Source organism: Nerophis ophidion, linkage group LG04 (assembly GCF_033978795.1).
Source record: "Nerophis ophidion isolate RoL-2023_Sa linkage group LG04, RoL_Noph_v1.0, whole genome shotgun sequence".
In the NCBI taxonomy this organism is placed as follows: domain Eukaryota; kingdom Metazoa; phylum Chordata; class Actinopteri; order Syngnathiformes; family Syngnathidae; genus Nerophis; species Nerophis ophidion.
The window spans coordinates 74,928,997-74,946,818 of record NC_084614.1 but is presented as its reverse complement, the minus strand read 5'-3'; the positions used below and the strand labels follow the sequence as shown (position 1 = coordinate 74,946,818).

The following is a 17,822-nucleotide window of genomic DNA, read 5'->3' as shown; positions in this document are numbered from 1 at the left end:
AATGTGCCGCTGTATGCTTACAATGAGCAAAATACGTAAATATCACATGTTAATATTATTAATGTGCCCATTACTACATTACATATTTACTTACAGCATGTATACAAAACAATAATGGAGGTATTTATAAGTGTAATAGAGTGAATCAAATTACTTCCTTTGTTAGCAAACTTCTGCTAATGTTGATTTGCAAGTTAGAATGCAAAAAAAAAAAGAGGGTATTCTTGTCCTACATAAGGATTGTGAACTATAGGCAAATTAAAAAAAAAAAAATAGTGCAGTTCCCCTTTAAATGGAACCTTCATCTTTTTACCTGGTGAAGTCCGGCGGGACCGGCGTGGTGACGAAGGACTGCATAGGCTTCCTGTGGACCTGCTGGAACATGAGCAAGATCTCTGGACTCTTGGAGATCAGCTCACTCTTACTGCAGGAGTGAAGCTGTGAGACACAGACACACACAGACCTCAATTATGGGACGTATATCATATGTATAATATATATATATACAATATATACAGTATATACATACTTACATATTTACAAACATAAACATACATATATATGTATAACCATATACATACACACACACATATCAATCAATCAATCAATGTTTACTTATATAGCCCTAAATCACTAGTGTCTCAAAGGGCTGCACAAACCACCACGACATCCTCGGTAGGCCCACATAAGGGCAAGGAAAACTCACACCCAGTGGGACGTCGGTGACAATAATGACTATGAGAACCTTAGAGAGGAGGAAAGCAATGGATGTCGAGCGTATACATACATATATATATATTAGGGCTGTGAATCTTTGGGTGTCCCACGATTCGATTCAATATCGATTCTTGGGGTCACGATTCGATATTATATCGATTTTTTTCGATTCGGTTCTCGATTCAAAAACAATTTTTTTCCCGATTTAAAAGGATTCTGTATTCATTCAATACATAGGATTTCAGCAGGATCTACCCCAGTCGGCTGACATGCAAGCAGAGTAGATTTTTATAAAAAGCTTTTATAATTGTAAAGGACAATGTTTTATCAACTGATTGCAATAATGTAAATTTGTTTTAACTATTAAACAAACCAAAAATATGACTTATTTTATCTTTGTGAAAATATTGGTCACAGTGTGTTGTCAAGCTTATGAGATGCGATGCAAGTGTAAGCCACTGTGACAATTTATTTTTATTTTTATAAATGTCTAATGATGTCAATGAGGGATTTTTAATCACTGCTATGCTGAAATTATAACTAATATTGATACTGTTGTTGATGATATTAATTTTTGTTTCAATACTTTTGGTTTGTTCTGTGTCGTGTTTGTGTCTCCTCTCAATTGCTCTGTTTATTGCAGTTCTGAGTGTTGCTGGGTCAGGTTTGGTTTTGGAATTGGATTGCATTGTTTTGGTATTGTTGTATAGTGGTTTGTTGGATTGATTAAAAAAAATAAACAAAAAATTTTTTTTTTTTTTTAAATAAATAAATAATAATAATAAATCGATTTTTAAAAAATTAGAATCGATTCTGAATGGCACAACAAACGATTCGATTCGTATTTGAATCGATTTTTTCCCACACCCCTAATATATATATACATACATGTATATATATATATATATATATATATATATACCATATACATACATACATATCCATTATTTACACACACCCACACACACATATACATAAACACAAATATATATACCTAAATATATACATATACGTATATATATATATCTACATAGAGCTATATATATAGATCTATACATATATTTATCTATACATATATGAGATATACACACATATATATACATGATATATACACACACACATATGCAGATACATACATATATATATATATATATATATATATATATATATACATACATACATACATATATATCTATATAGATATGAAATATACACACACATATACATAATGATATACGCACGCACGCACGCGCCCACACGCACAGCTTTGTATTTGACTTTGTTTGGGTAGGATTGTATTAAACAAAAACAGTATTCTTTTAAGTAATATAAAAATTAATCAGTGCTGTTTATCTACTTTACATACACACACACAGACACACTAATGTGACCAGTGTACAAAGGTAGTTAGCTGCTATAAAACAAATGTGAGTAGTGACTGAGGTTACTTACTGCTCGTTCTTTTAAAAGCAATGTCACAGATAAAAGAAAGTTAAAACCCGCTGCATGTTGTCACCAAACCTATATGCAAGTTTTTCCACTATTTTTCACGTAATGTTGGAACCCTCAGTGGTGTTTCAATGTGTTCTTATCAGTTTGACATTTCCACGGTGGTTCTTGGACATGCAAACAACAAAGCTCTACGTTAAAAAAGGAGGCGGCTCCAACCTGATGCTCCACCTCCTGCAGCAAAGACTCCAGCAGCTCCGTCTCCTGGGTCAAGGACGTCTTCTGGCCTGATGGAGAAGAGGAGGAGAGTGCTTCTATTTTCAGCAGCACTTTGGTGCACTACTACGTCACAGGCCCTGATGGAGGCAGGCTGGGTGCGTGCGAGTGGGCGCTCGTCTCGTGTTTATGTGGGCTGAGTGCATGCAGTCTGGATGAATATTTCATACTGTCTATATCACACGCAGTTCCTCACTGCTGTCAGCAGGGAGTCTGTACACTTTCTTTGAGATGGCTGCCTGGAACTTTAAATGCCAGCTTACGGGCAGGCAGGGAAACATGGTGTGTGAAAGATTTCAGCTGCTGTTAATGTACAACCTAATGAGATCTCGATCAAGAATTGTTTGCTGGAGCTCTAGTTTTGGGTCACATGTATGTCTTAAAGCCTACCCATGAGTGTGATAAGTTTGTTCTTAAGCTGGTTGTCCAGACGAGCGATCATCATTTCCACCGCATTACGGATCTCACGGACTCTCTCGTCTTTCGCTCCCCTCACGGCCTCCACGTTCCTCTCCTGGCACAAGCACACACACACACACACACAGTGTGAAAAGTTCTTGTCAGTCATTTAACGGCAAGCAGAGTTGAAAAGCAATAGACACTTAGCGCCATCTAGTGGATGTCAGTGGTGCAGCATAAAAAAAATTAATTGTTTCCAACTAACACAAAAACTACATCAATAGTCAAAATAAAAAAGTCATACAGTTTTGAATTCTATATTGCCTGGCACAAAAGTATTTTAGATACAAGTTCTCTGTAAATAATAAAAACAAAAAATCCAACATATTAAAATTGGTACTGTACAATTAGTTGTCATATATTACATTTGTGTTGTCTTATACCTATATCACTATTAATAACAAAATGATTGTTTATTAAAAAGAGAAAGAACATTGTCAAATAAACCTTTTTATCAAAAATTGCTGTTTGCAACTTCCTCACAGGAATATAGGAAGAACGCCACAGGCTACCTTATGTTACCATTAGTGGTCTAACAGAACACATTTGTTTGACAACTGTCGATATTATTCACAACTACAAACTTTATGCAATACTTTTTTTTTACTGGCCCGAATGAAATCATTGACGTTTACGGCAGTCACGCACCCTGTCTCAAAATACAAAAGCAGTCAAAGAGAAGCAAACAACATTTTGCAGTCATGTTGTTGTTATGATAGAATATACATTCAATCACAGCTGACACTAGCTATCCAAATTGCTATTATTAGCCAACATCACCTGAAGCTAATGCGTAAGTACACATGTACTTAAATACGTAGGAGAAGCCATGAGAGGGGGGGATATATGGTGTAAAAAACATTGGATAGTTGGCACCCTCTAATCATCTGTGTAAATATTGCAAACAGTCTCTTTAATTATTCTATTTATTTAAATCCATTTTCTACCGCTTGTCCCTCTCGGGATCACAAGGAGTGCTGGAGCCTATTCTGAGCCAATGTATTTATTTTTTACTTAATCATCAATTGTTATCTTTTATTTCAGAGCTGGGCAAATATTTCGACTCAGGGGGCCACGTTAAAAGAAAAAATGTGTCTAGGGGGCCAATGTGTATGTGCACATTTGGCTGTAGAAATCTGCTGTACAGTATGTGTGTTTGGGTCCATTTTTTTCCCGGGAACACTAATACCAAAAGTCATAATGTCCGGAAGAATTCTAAAAAAGTAATGGCATACCACCTCAAAAAAACGAAATGGAATTTTACAGTTTTTTACTGAACGGGAAACCCAGAATGTACATTAAAATAAAAAAGTGGGATTTATAATATTGACTACCAACAATAAACACTGAATATTAACTACATATGAACATTACTCTTCCTTTAGTTCTCAGACCAGCTCCTTGATAGACATCTTTTATAATCAAGCAAAACACAACCAAAATGTAACAAACAGCAAAATATGAATGCAAAGGTTAATAAACACCTACAATATGATAAATAATCCCTTTTAGGATGAAATTTGTTGTAAAAATTTGCTTCCGCATCTGTTCCTGACACATGAGCAAGACACTTCACCCTTGCTCCTGATGGGTGCTGGTTAGCGCCTTGCATAGAAAAGCGCTATACAAGTACAACCCATTTATCATTTATGTGTTTCGGGCTGGCAGCTCTGAAAACAAACCCCGCATACTCTGCTGTGTTCATGTCTGAGCTGCTGTAATTACCGTAATAACTCCTATAACAATCAAAAGCGCAGATTTCAACCACTGAAATACTTTCTATAGTTCAACACTGACAGTAATTAAAAAAACAGCACTACACATCATAATGGCTGCTAGTTTTGATGTTAAAGGTCTAAAAAATTATGTAGAATGTCCCGCAGGCCGCATTGAAAATCTTAAAGGGCCATATTTTGCCCAAGCCTGTTTTATTTTATATTGTGATGAAAATTATTTCCTTACTTTAAATTATATCAATGATTAATTTAATGTAAGAATTGCTTTTACACTTTTCCTGTGTTTGTGTTTTTACTGTACTTTTGATGACTTTTTTTCTTTGGCGCTAGGATTAAAGGCCTACTGAAATGAGATTTTTTTATTCAAACGGGGATATTATGTCCATTCTATGTGTCAAACTTGATCATTTCGCGATATTGCCATATTTTTGCGGAAATAATTTAGTAGAGAACATCGACGATAAAGTTCGCAACTTTTGGTGCTGATAAAAAAGCCTCGCCTTTACCGGAAGTAGCAGACGATGACGTCACAAGGGTGAGGGCGCCTCACGTCCTCACATTGTTTATAACGGGAGCCTCCAGCAGCGAGAAAACGACAATTTCCCCATTAATTTGAGCGAGGATGAAAGATTTGTAGATGATGATATTGATAGCGAAGGACTAGAAATAAAATATAAAATAAAAAATTAAGTAAAAAGAAAAAAAGGCGATTGCTTTGGGACGGATTCAGATGTTTTTAGACACATTTACTAGGATAATTCTGGGAAATCCCTTATCTTTCTAATGTGCTGCTAGTGTTTTAGTGAGATTAATTAGTACCCGATAGTCGGAGGGGTGTGTCCACGGGTGTGTTGAGGCCAGTCTGTCAGGGAAGTTGACGGCAGCTGCATGGACGGCGCAAGCTCAGCTGATCTCTGGTATGAGGCGACTTTTTACCACAATTTTCTCACCGAAACCTGCCGGTTGACAAGTGGTCGGGAACCCTGTTCGCTTGACCGCTCTGATCCATTGTAAAGCCTCACCTCCGGGAATTTTAAACAAGGAATCACCGTGTGTTTGTGTGGCTAAAGGCTAAAGCTTCCCAATTCCATCTTTCTACTTTGACTTCTCCATTATTAATTGAACAAATTGCAAAAGATTCAGCAACACAGATGTCCAGAATACTGTTTGATTGCGCGATGAAAAGAGACGACTTTTAGCCGCAAATGGTGCTGCGCTAATATGTCCTCTACAGTCCGTGACGTCACGCGCACGCGTTATCATTCCGCGACGTTTTCATCAAGAAACTCCGCGGGAAATTTATAATTGCAATTTAGTAAACTAAACCGGCCGTATTGGCATGTGTTGCAATGTTAATATTTCATCATTGATATATAAACTATCTGACTGCGTGGTCGGTAGTAGTGGCTTTCAGTAGGCCTTTAAGTGACTAAGTGAATAAATTAATAAACGTGAATAAAATCAAAACAATTTGACATGGTGTCTCAAGGACACTGTTGGCCTTTTAACTGCAACAACAACCAATCTCCCGACACTCGTACCCTGTCCCCCGTCCCCAATCAATCCACGTCATTGACCATGTGCACCCACCACTTCCTGCACCAGGCTGATGAGCTCCATGAGGCGGCGTCGCAGTTTGGCCACCTCCTCCTTCACCTTGGTGACATGCTGCTCGTAGATCTCCACCAGAGGCTTAAAGGTGTGGCCTCCGTGCTGCACGCAGGGCAGAGGAGGACACGTGAGGACAGAGGACAGGGTGGATGGACTGCACTTATGGAGGAGGTGGTTACCATGCCTCCCCATAGGGCGCACTGGTGGCAGATGCATTTCTTACAGGTCCAACAGAAGACACTCAGCTTCTCATGGTGATTCTCACACCTGCGCATGGAACAGATGCATTTATCGGGAGGTAAGGCGTTCTTTGAAGAAGTTTAGTAGTGAATGTATGTTACGAAGAAGACGAGGCTCACTTGTCTTTGTCGTTGTCTTCGTGCTTGGTGAGGTTACAGAGCTGCAGCGTGTCCAGCTGCTGAGTGACCTCCTCGGCCCAGCGGCAGTTCACCAGTTCCCTCAGCTGCAGTGGCGCTCTGCACGTGCACACCAATCACACGCTTTTTTAAAAGCACATCAACAGCGACGTGACATTTTCTCACAGCTCACCGACAGTGGGGACACTGCGCTCGCTGCTCCGTCAGCCAGCGCTGTCAAAACGAGAAGAGACAAGGGGATGAACGAAGCGTGCGAGTCGTGCGGCGGAAAGAGAAGGCGCTTACTCGTATGCAGCTGAAGCAGCAGAGCTTGGAACAGTGCGGGCAGAGGCGGGCGTCCCTCAGCTTCTCCATGCAGATGAAGCAGCGGAACACCTCGGCGATGCTCTGCACGCACAACACGGAAAGCACCGCCGTATTAAAAAGGCCAAAACGGGACAGTGGAGTTGTCTGAGTGACACATACTTCAACACTTTGCTCGTCCATCTCTGCTACTTTTGAGCCAGTTATCTACGACGAAAGTGAAGAAATGGTCAAAGGTACTCTAGAGGGAAGAAAAAGGAAAGACGATTAGTTAAGAGCATTTACCGTGCACATCCTATTCGAAATACCAGCTCATAGTACAGTTATCCTCCAGATCAGGGGTAGGGAACCTATGGCTCTAGAGCCAGATGTGGCTCTTTTGATGACTGCACCTGGCTCTCAGATCAATCTTAGCTGACATTGCTTAACACAGTAAGTAATGAATAATTCCGCTGGTAGTCACAGTGTCAAAAATAACATTCAAAATATAAAACATTCTCATGCATTTTAATCCATCCATCCGGTTCTACCGCACCTGTTCAAGAAGTCGCATTAATGGTAAGAAGAATTTTGTTTATTGTTGGTTAGCTTCAGAATAACATTGTTATTAATAGAATAAGAGACTTATTATACTCTAAAAATGTTGGTCTTACTTAAAAATGCACAGATTTAGTTGTATTCAGTCTTGAAAAAAATATTATATGGCTCTCACGGAAATACTTTTTAAAATATGTGGCTTGTATGGCTCTCTCGGCCAAAAGGGTTCCCGACCCCTCCTCCAAATCAAGACTAGACAACTGGTGGAAAAGGGCAAAATTTAGCCCCAAAGTTAATTTTAGAACTTTGGAGACAAAAATCTTTGCAGTAATTTCCTAAAATCACCAGTGCTCCTGCTCTATAAAGCAGGGTTCTGCAACCTTTACAATAAGAGACATTTTGCCGCAAAGAAAAAGTACAAAGCCGCCAAACATAACACAGCTTATAAACGTTAAAAAGTTTTCATCTCTTTTCTTATTCTACAGGAAAAACCAATCTTTTCATGTAAAATTTTACTTTTTCCTTTTTGCAAGTATTTGTGGTCAGCTTACCCAAGAGGTTGCACACTCATGAAGCTGAACTTAGCATACCTTTTCAGTCTTTTACGTGCACCTCAAAACCTCAGCCTGTGCACATTCACAGCCTCACAGACAGTCGGGGATGATAAAACTCTGGAAAAATGCCAACTTTTCTCACACAGACGTTACAAACAACCTGAGGGAGCCACAACAAGGGGGCAGAAAAGCCGAGGGTTGCGGACCCCTGGTAGAGGAACGTGCAAACACAAAGGCAGAGTCTTGTGTTATTTTAACTTCGCTAGCAAACATAATACTCTGGGGTCCAAACTTGTAATTTACATAACTGAGGCGTTCCTCAAGGCACCCTACTAAGTCCTCTCCTTTTCGGGCGTTAAGACTTTTTTTTTGCAATGTCATTCATGCGACTAAAGTGTTGCCATAGCTTGTTTACTTCAGATGTGGACAGTAGTCATTTGTTGAACTTCTTAAACTATACTAGTGGTGTTCCTCAAGGTTCCATTTTAGGTCCTGTCTTTTTCCATCATTTGGGCTTGTCAACTGGTGACCTGTGAGTTCAGTTCAGGAAACCTGTGAGAGACTGACACGTTTGCAGAAAGTCTTTAAAAACAGCAGAATGCTCCTGTAACTCTGACAAAATAAGACAACTATTAAATATGTACTGTTGAGGATGCTGGTTTTACAGAATATCCAAATTAAGACCAATGGTGGAGGTAGAAAACTCGTCCAGTGTTTTTCGAACTTTTCTGAGCCAAGGACTCTCGCGACTGTGTTGTATCCATTGTGGATTGAACTTTCACAGTATCATGTTAGATCCGCTCGACATCCATTGCTTTCCTCCTCTCTAAGGTTCTCATAGTCATCATTGTCACCGACGTCCCACTGGGTCATTATTGTCACCAATGTCCCACTGGGTGTGAGTTTTCCTACCGAGGATGTCGTGGTGGTTTGTGCAGCCCTTTGAGACACTAGTGATTTAGGGCTATATAAGTAAACATTGATTGATTGATTGAGGGCGCATTTTTTACAATGAAAAAATCCGGAGGCACACCACCAGCAGAAATCATTCAAAAATGAAAATTAGTAGACAATAAAAAGTTGTTTTCACAATTGTTAGATAAACCATAACCAAGCATGCATCTATATAGCTATTGTCTCAAAGTAAGTCTACTGTCACAACTTGTCACATCACACTGTGACTTATTTTGAGTTTTTTAGTATTTTTCCGTGTGTAGTGTTTTAGTTCTTGTCTTGCGCTCCTATTTTGGTGGCTTTTCCTGTTTTGTTGGTATTTTCCTGTTGCAGTTTCATGTCTTCCTTTGAGCGCTATTACCCGCACCTGCTTTGTTTTAGCAATCAAGAATTTGTGAGTTTTTGCTATCTATTTTTGTGTGGACATTGTTGATTGTCATGTCATGTACAGATGTACTTTGTGGACGCTGTCTGCTCCACACACTGTAAGTCTTTGCTGTCGTCCAGCATTCTGTTTTTGTTTACTTTGCAGCCAGTTCAGTTTTAGCTTTGTTCTGCATAGCCATCCCTAAGCTTTAATGCCTTTTCTTAGCGTCACTCACCTTTTGTTTATTTTTGGTTTAAGCATTAGATACCTTTTTCCCTGCACACTGTCTTCCGCTGTCGCCTAAATATCGGGATCACGACAAACCATCGTCATCTCACACGACGTGTTCCTGAAATCTACAAAGCAATTATCTACCAGCTGCCAACTACTGATATGGAAAAGAATAACATGGTTACTCTGCCAAGCTCTAGACAGCACCGACACTCAACAACGGCACACCAGTTGCGGATTACAATTTGGACCTGTTTCCAGTGAGGCTTGGACACCGACCGCCAAGGCTGTCCTTTGTCACCCATTCTGTTCATAACTTTTATGGACAGAATTTCTGGACGCAGTCAGGGCGTTGAGGTTATCTGGTTTGGTGGCTGCAGGATTAAGTCTCTGCTATTTGCAGATGATGTGGTCCTGACGGCTTTATCTGGCCAAGATCTTCAGCTCTCACTGGATCGGTTCGCAGCAGAGTGTGAAGCGCCTGGGATGAGAATCAGCACCTCCAAGTCCGAGTCCATGGTTCTCGCCCGGAAAAGGGTGGAGTGCCATCTCCGGGTTGGGGAGGAGACCCTACCCTAAGTGGAGGAGTTCAAGTACCTCGGAGTCTTGTTCACGAGTGAGGGAACAGTGGATCGTGATATCGACAGGCGCATTGGTGCGGCGTCTTCAGTAATGCGGATGCTGTATCGATCCCTTGTGGTGAAGAAGGAGCTGAGCCGGAAGGCAAAGCTCTCAATTTACCGGTCGATTTACATTCCCATCCTCACCTAAGGTCATGAGCTTTGGGTCATGACCGAAAGGACAAGATCATGGGTACAAGCGGCCGAAATGAGTTTCCTCCGTCGGCTGGCGGGGCTCTCCCTTAGAGATAGGGTGAGAAGCTCTGCCATCCGGGAGGAGCTCAACGTAAAGCCGCTGCTCCTCCACATCGAGAGGAGCCAGATGAGGTGGTTCGGGCATCTGGTCAGGATGCCACCCGAATGCCTCCTAGGGAGGTGTTTCAGGCACGTCCGATTGGAAGGAGGCCACGGGGAAGACCCAGGACAGGTTGGGAAGACTATGTCTCCCGGCTGGCCTGGGAATGCTTTAGGATAACCCTAGAAGGAGCTGAACAAAATGGATGGGGAGAGGGAAGTCTGGGCTTCCCTGCTTGGGCTGCTGCCACCGCGACCCAACCTCGGATAAGCAGAAGAAGATGGATGGATGGATGGATGGATGGATAGATGGTAGGCAAAAAATATTTTTAACCCAAATAGGTGAAACTGCATAATCTCCCACGGCACACTGGTTGAAAAACACTGGTCTAGTCCCCTGTTCCGGCAGCACAGGGGATAGTGCGCGTGCCTCACAATACGAAGGTCCCGAGATCAATCCTGGGCTCTGGATCTTTCTGTATGGCGTTTGCATGTTCTCCTCGTGACTGCGTGGGCTTTCTCCCATCTCCAAATGACATGCACCTGGGGATAGGTTGAATGGCAACACTAAATGAATGTGAGTGTGAATGTTGTCTGTGTTGGCCCTGCGATGAGGTGGATGGATAAGATATTCCCCCTGTCCTTAGCGTTCTGGAAATGTGGCCCCAAAATAATTTAGTTGAATAGCCCTGCCATAGATGCCTGTCTGCTGGTATAGTCGCCAGCTCACATGTGACCCTAATAAGCAAAAAATATCTAAAATACTTTATTGCTAGATAAAGTCTTGGTACACAGCTGCATTGAAGTTCCCACAGTCAGCAATGGTTTGGGGAGTCATGTCGGCTGCTGGTGTTGGTCCACTGTGTTTCATCAAGTCCAGAGTAAATGCAGCTGCGTACCAAGAGAGGGGGTCCCTTTTTTTTTTTTTGTCATAAAAAGGGACGTTTTTGTCATGAAAAAGGGCGGTTTTTGTGGTTGGTGCACTAATTGTAAGTCTATATTGTGTTTTTTATGTTGATTTAATAAAAAAATATATATATTTTTTTAAATAAAAATGAATAAAAAATTATTCTGCGGCCCAGTACCAACCGGTGGTTGGGGACCACTGTTGTAGAGGACATTTTGGTCCAGCACCGTTCACAGCTACAAGTCGTCTCTTTTCATCGCATAATTATGGACATCTGTGTTGCTGAATCTTTTGTAATTTGTTCAATGAATAATGGAGACATCAAAGAAGAAAGCTGTAGGTGGGAAGCGGTGTATTGCGGCCACCTTTAGCAACACAAACACAGCCAGTGTTTCATTGTTTACATTCCCGAAGGATGACGGTGAAGCTTTACTATGGAACAGAGTGGTCAAGCGAACACGGTTGGATTGGACCACACAGACAAAGTACAGTGTATTATGCAGCGATCATTTTGAAAGATCGGGTTTCGAAGAGGGTCCCTTGCGAAGGGCAGAGATGGGCATCGCAACCACCTGTCGACTGGTGCGGGGCCGACCTTGAGGTGACCATATAATCAATCAATCAATGTTTACTTATATAGCCCTAAATCACTAGTGTCTCAAAGGGCTGCACAAACCACTACGACATCCTCGGTAGGCCCACATAAGGGCAAAGAAAACTCACACCCAGTGGGACATCGGTGACAATAATGACCCAGTGGGACGTCGGTGACAATGATGACTATGAGAACCTTGGAGAGGAGGAAAGCAATGGATGTCGAGCGGGTCTAACATGATACTGTGAAAGTTCAATCCGTAATGGATCCAACACAGTCGCGAGAGTCCAGTCCAAAGCGGATCCAACACAGCAGCGAGAGTCCCGTTCATAGCGGAGCCAGCAGAAAACCATCCCAAGCGGAGGCGGATCAGCAGCGCAGAGATGTCCCCAGCCGATACACAGGCAAGCAGTACATGGCCACCGGATCGGACCGGACCCCCTCCACAAGGGAGAGTGGGACATAGAAGAAAAAGAAAAGAAACGGCAGATCAACTGGTCTAAAAAGGGAGTCTATTTAAAGGCTAGAGTATACAAATGAGTTTTAAGGTGAGACTTAAATGCTTCTACTGAGGTGGCATCTCGAACTGTTACCGGGAGGGCATTCCAGAGTACTGGAGCCCGAACGGAAAAAGCTCTATAGCCCGCAGACTTTTTTTGGGCTTTGGGAATCACTAATAAGCCGGAGTCCTTTGAACGCAGATTTCTTGCCAGGACATATGGTACAATACAATCGGCAAGATAATCTCACTAAAACACTAGTAACACAATAAGCAGAAAAGGGATTTTCCAGAATTCCATCTATCCATCCATTTTCTACCGCTTATTCCCTTTTGGCGCCTATCTCAGCTAAAATCGGGCGGAAGGCGGCATACACCCTGGACAAGTCGCCACCTCATCGCAGGGCCTACACAGATAGACAGACAACATTCACACTCACATTCACACACCAGGGCCAATTTAGTGTTGCCAATCAACCTATCCCCAGGTGCATGTCTTTGGAGGTGGGAGGAAGTTGGAGTACCTGGAGGGAACCCACGCATTCACGGGGAGAACTCCACACAGAAAGATCCCGAGCCTGCGATTGAACCCAAGACTGCAGGACCTTCGTATTGTGAGGCAGACGCACTAACCCCTCTGCCACCGTGAAGCCCAGAATTATCCTAGAAAATATGTCTAATAACATCTGTATCGCTCCCACTGTATAATCTTTTTTTTCTTTCTAGTCCTTCATCCATCCATCCATCATCTTCCGCTTATCCGAGGTCGGGTCGCGGGGGCAACAGCCTAAGCAGGGAAACCCAGACTTCCCTCTCCCCAGCCACTTCGTCTAGCTCTTCCCGGGGGATCCCGAGGCGTTCCCAGGCCAGCCGGGAGACATAGTCTTCCCAACGTGTCCTGGGTCTTCCCCGTGGCCTCCTACCGGTTGGACGTGCCCTAAACACCTCCCTAGGGAGGCGTTCGGGTGGCATCCTGACCAGATGCCCGAACCACCTCATCTGGCTCCTCTCGATGTGGAGGAGCAGCGGCTTTACTTTGAGTCCCTCCCGGATGGCAGAGCTTCTCACCCTATCTCTAAGGGAGAGCCCCGCCACACGGCGGAGGAAACTCATTTCGGCCGCTTGTACCCGTGATCTTATCCTTTCGGTCATGACCCATCCATCTAGTCCTTCACTCATCCACAAATCTTTCATCCTCGCTCAAATGAATGGGAAAATTGCCGCTTACTCGGTCCGAATCGCTCTCGCTGCTGGTGGCCATGATTGTAAAAAATGTTCAGATGTGAGGAGCTCCACAACCCGTGACGTCACGCGCACATCGTCTGCTACTTCCGGTACAGGCAAGGCTTTTTTTTTATTAGCGACCTAAAGTTGCGAACTTTATCGTGGATGTTCTCTACTAAATCCTTTCAGCAAAAATATGGCAATATCGCGAAATGATCAAGTATGACACATAGAATGGACCTGCTATAACCGTTTAAATAAGAAAATCTCATTTCAGTAGGCTTTTAAATCTAGCATTTAAGTGATAAATGACTACAGAGTGTAACATGAGAAGTCGTTTTTTTAATAAATAATGTATTGCCCAAGCAAGAGGCCAGCTAGCTTAGTGGCTATTTAGTTTGTGTCGCCCACCTACCGAACTCGTCTTTCGTACGTCCCGCCTTACCCTGCGACCTCCAAACCAGACCTACATCTCTCGTTGCTTTTTTCTCTTTCTCCACAAAAGCCAATGCGTCGTCTGGTGTGATAAGGGTTGACGGGGAAACGTTTAAAAGATGTCGGCCATCCGACATAAAAGCGGGCGGCGGGGCAAGAAGAGTCTTCTCATTGAAGACGCAGTGCAACGACGTTTCATGTCCCCTAGCGATGGCCAATCACAGCGCGCCATTTTCTTCTCTTAGCTGTAATTACGTGTGCCGCGCAGCGTCAACAGACTCTACCGCCACCCTGCGGTAGTAACGGACACCGCATGGAGATGGCTTGAATTCCATCCATCCATCCATCCATCCATCTACAAACCCCGTTTCCATGTGAGTTGGGAAATTGTGTTAGATGTAAATATAAACGGAATACAATGATTTGCAAATCATTTTCAACCCATGTTCAGTTGAATACGCTACAAAGACAACATATTTGATGTTCAAAGTGATAAGCATTTTTTTTTGCAAATAATCATTAACTTTAGAATTTGATGCCAGCAACACGTGACAAAGAAGTTGTGAAAGTTGGCAATAAATACTGATAAAATTGAGGAATAATCATCAAACACTTATTTGGAACATCCCCCAGGTGTGCATGCTAATTGGGAACAGGTGGGTGCTGTCACGCCAAATGTCTTCCTCCCTACACCCCCCCCCCCCCATTTACTTCCGGGGTCATGATTAATTAAGACGTTTTGTTAACGCTATATTATAAAAAAAATGTTTAAAAACAATTTACAAACACAAGCTATGGGATGAAGCATTTACTTCCGGGGTCACGTTTCCTCTTATGTCATCCCATAGCTTGTGTTTGTAAAAAATTTTTTACATTTTTTTTATAATATAGCGTTAACAAAACGTCTGTATTTTTATAATATAGCGTTATATTTTTATAATATAGCGTTATATTTTTATAATATAGCGTTATATTTTTATAATATAGCGTTATATTTTTATAATATAGCGTTATATTTTTATAATATAGCGTTATATTTTTATAATATAGCGTTATATTTTTATAATATAGCGTTATATTTTTATAATATAGCGTTATATTTTTATAATATAGCGTTATATTTTTATAATATAGCGTTAACAAAACGTCTGTATTAATCATGACCCCGGAAGTAAATATTATAACAAAACCTCCTTCCATCAGTGAGAGCTTTGAATTGTTGACCAAATACTTATTTTCCACCATAATTTACGAATAAATTCTTTAAAATTCCTACAATGTGAATTCCTGGATTTTTTTTCAAATTCTATCTCTCACAGTTGAAGTGTACCTATGATGAAAATTACAGACCTCTGTCATCATTTTAAGTGTGAGAACTTGCACAATCGCTGGCTGACTAAATACTTTTTTGCCCCACTGTATATATATATATATATATATATATATATATGTGTATATATATATATGTACATATATATATATGTATTTCTTTTTTATGATTGTCACACACACTAGGTGTGGTGAGATCCTCTGCATTTGACCCATCATCCTAACCCCCTTGGAGGTGAGGGGAGCAGTGAGCAGCAGCGCTGGCTGCGCCCGGAAATCATTTTTGGTGATTTAACCCCCAATTCCAACCCTTGATACTGAGTGCCAAACAGTGAGGTAATGGGTCCCATTTTTATATCCATCCAGCCATCTTCTTCCGCTCATCCGAGGTGGGGTCGCGGGGGCAGCAGCCTAAGCAGGGAAGCCCAGACTTCCCTCTCCCCAGCCACTTCGTCTAGCTCTTCCCGGGGGATCCCGAGGCGTTCCCAAGCCAGCCGGGAGACATAGTCTTCCCAACGTGTCCTGGGTCTTCCCCGTGGCCTCCTACCGGTCGGACGAGCCCGAAACACTTCCCTAGGGAGGCGTTCGGGTGGCATCCTGACCAGATGCCCGAACCACCTCATCTGGCTCCTCTCCATGTGGAGGAGCAGCGGCTTTACTTTAAGTTCCCCCCGGATGGCAGAGCTTCTCACCCTATCTCTAAGGGAGAGCCCTATATATGTAGATTACACATACCATGATAATTAATTATTCGTCTTTTAGTTATCCCTCACACAGTTTATTAATATTTGATTAATATTCGATGATATAATACTAATAAATATATATATATATATATATATATATATATATATACTTTTTTAGACATGCAATGACTATTAATTATTCGTCTTTCACTCCAAAAGTTATCCCTTACACATAGTTTATTACTTGATAATATATTACAGTTTTAACATTGTTCCTTGTTGATTTTATAATTATATATTCATATGTGTACATTAGATATATATACATATATATATATATGTATATATATATATATATATATATATATATATATATACAGTTTACACTATATTACATATATGTATATTATATTTATAAATTATATATTTTATATATTGAAAAAATATATTACTGTTTTATTATTATTCCTTGTTGAATAATAATGACAATTAAAACGATTGACTTTGCTATTTCCTTAATCTATGTCACTTTATTGTATTATACTTTATTTCTCACAATTATACAATATATTGTCATTTGACATTGTCCCTTTTTAAATGAATAAAAAATAATTACAGTGAGTGTTTTGTATTAAAAAAAGAATTAAAAAAAATAAATAAATACAGGTTTACATTTTTTAAATAGTAGTACAAAAAAATAAAAATAAAAACACTCCCATCTCTAGACTCTGGTATGTATATTTTTGTGTCATGTTTAACATTCATTGTTACTAAAAATGCAAATATAATAATAATCAAAAAAATACTAATACAGTAATGCACTGTAAATGATCTGCTCTACCACATGCGTTTTTTTAAAGGTATATTTACACGTCATTTCTATTTCATTGGACTATTGGCACGGTTTGAGCAAACTTAAACATTGATTTAATTAAGCGGAGCTATTAGCATTTCAAGATTCATATATGGGTATGCAAACACCCATAGGCCCTTCTATTAGGTACACAAGCAACCGCGCAAGCCGTTTTGGTCGACACTGCAAAAAAAATGCTAAGCTGTTAAGTATATATTTATATTATGATACATTACTGTATAATATATAGTCATATTAGTGTGTTTGTGGCTCAGGGTGCGCTGCTTACCTATTTTTTCCCACAGGTGAGACTGAGTGTGTGTGGGCGTTTGGCCTTGTTGTTTTATGCAAAGAGTCTGCGTCTGGATAGGGCGCATGGAGGGGTATGCAAATCAGCCTCTCAGGTATACTGCACAGGTGCGTTCCTCCACTCTGGAAAATGACAAAGTAGCAGAGGTTGGATTTCCCAAACTTTTCTTGGCCATTTCTCGCAGAAACACCAGGTGGATCCTCAGGTGAGTCACGGCAATTAGAATATAAATGTAATTAGAATTAAAATATATATGCATGTAATTAGAATTTAAATATATATATATGTATGTGCTCTGCTGCCGGGCTCAATACCATTAAAACAAGACGATTTGTTCCTGCATGGCGTCATTCGCAGCAAACTCAGCAGTTTTTATGGTTGCAGATAGAAAAGATGAGCGCAGACACTTTGGAGCCGTCGGACGCTCAGCAAGAGCAGCAAGGTGAGGATATTAAACTCTCCAAGATATTTTTTTTCCACATCTGTGGCGGAACGTCAA

The 17,822-nt window shown here is 41.0% G+C and overlaps 2 protein-coding genes across 10 annotated transcripts in view; one reads left to right on the top strand and one right to left on the bottom strand.

The window, feature by feature from the left end:
* The window catches only part of LOC133551873 (E3 ubiquitin-protein ligase TRIM37-like), a 72,420-nt gene that overhangs the window by 13,327 nt on the left and 41,271 nt on the right, over positions 1-17,822 (bottom strand). For 4 of the 9 annotated variants that reach the window (XM_061899047.1, XM_061899048.1, XM_061899046.1 and 1 more), the window contains 10 exons: positions 17,303-17,445; positions 7,091-7,169; positions 6,911-7,012; positions 6,798-6,838; positions 6,608-6,724; positions 6,428-6,515; positions 6,228-6,350; positions 2,833-2,956; positions 2,386-2,453; positions 314-438 (listed from right to left, as the gene is read on the bottom strand). In XM_061899047.1, coding sequence (XP_061755031.1) covers positions 314-438; positions 2,386-2,453; positions 2,833-2,956; positions 6,228-6,350; positions 6,428-6,515; positions 6,608-6,724; positions 6,798-6,838; positions 6,911-7,012; positions 7,091-7,111 — 809 coding nt within the window. In that variant the 5' untranslated portion in view covers positions 7,112-7,169; positions 17,303-17,445. Of the gene's footprint in view, positions 1-313; positions 439-2,385; positions 2,454-2,832; positions 2,957-6,227; positions 6,351-6,427; positions 6,516-6,607; positions 6,725-6,797; positions 6,839-6,910; positions 7,013-7,090; positions 7,170-14,121; positions 14,361-17,302; positions 17,446-17,822 lie in introns of those variants that run through there. The other 5 variants (XM_061899043.1, XM_061899040.1, XM_061899044.1 and 2 more) reach the window with 5 other exon arrangements.
* pou2f3 (POU class 2 homeobox 3) overlaps positions 17,335-17,822 on the top strand; it is a 48,653-nt gene continuing 48,165 nt past the window's right edge. Inside the window, exons 1-2 of the mRNA XM_061899051.1 lie at positions 17,335-17,528; positions 17,708-17,765. Coding sequence (XP_061755035.1) covers positions 17,717-17,765 — 49 coding nt within the window. The 5' untranslated portion in view covers positions 17,335-17,528; positions 17,708-17,716. The remainder of the gene's footprint in view (positions 17,529-17,707; positions 17,766-17,822) is intronic.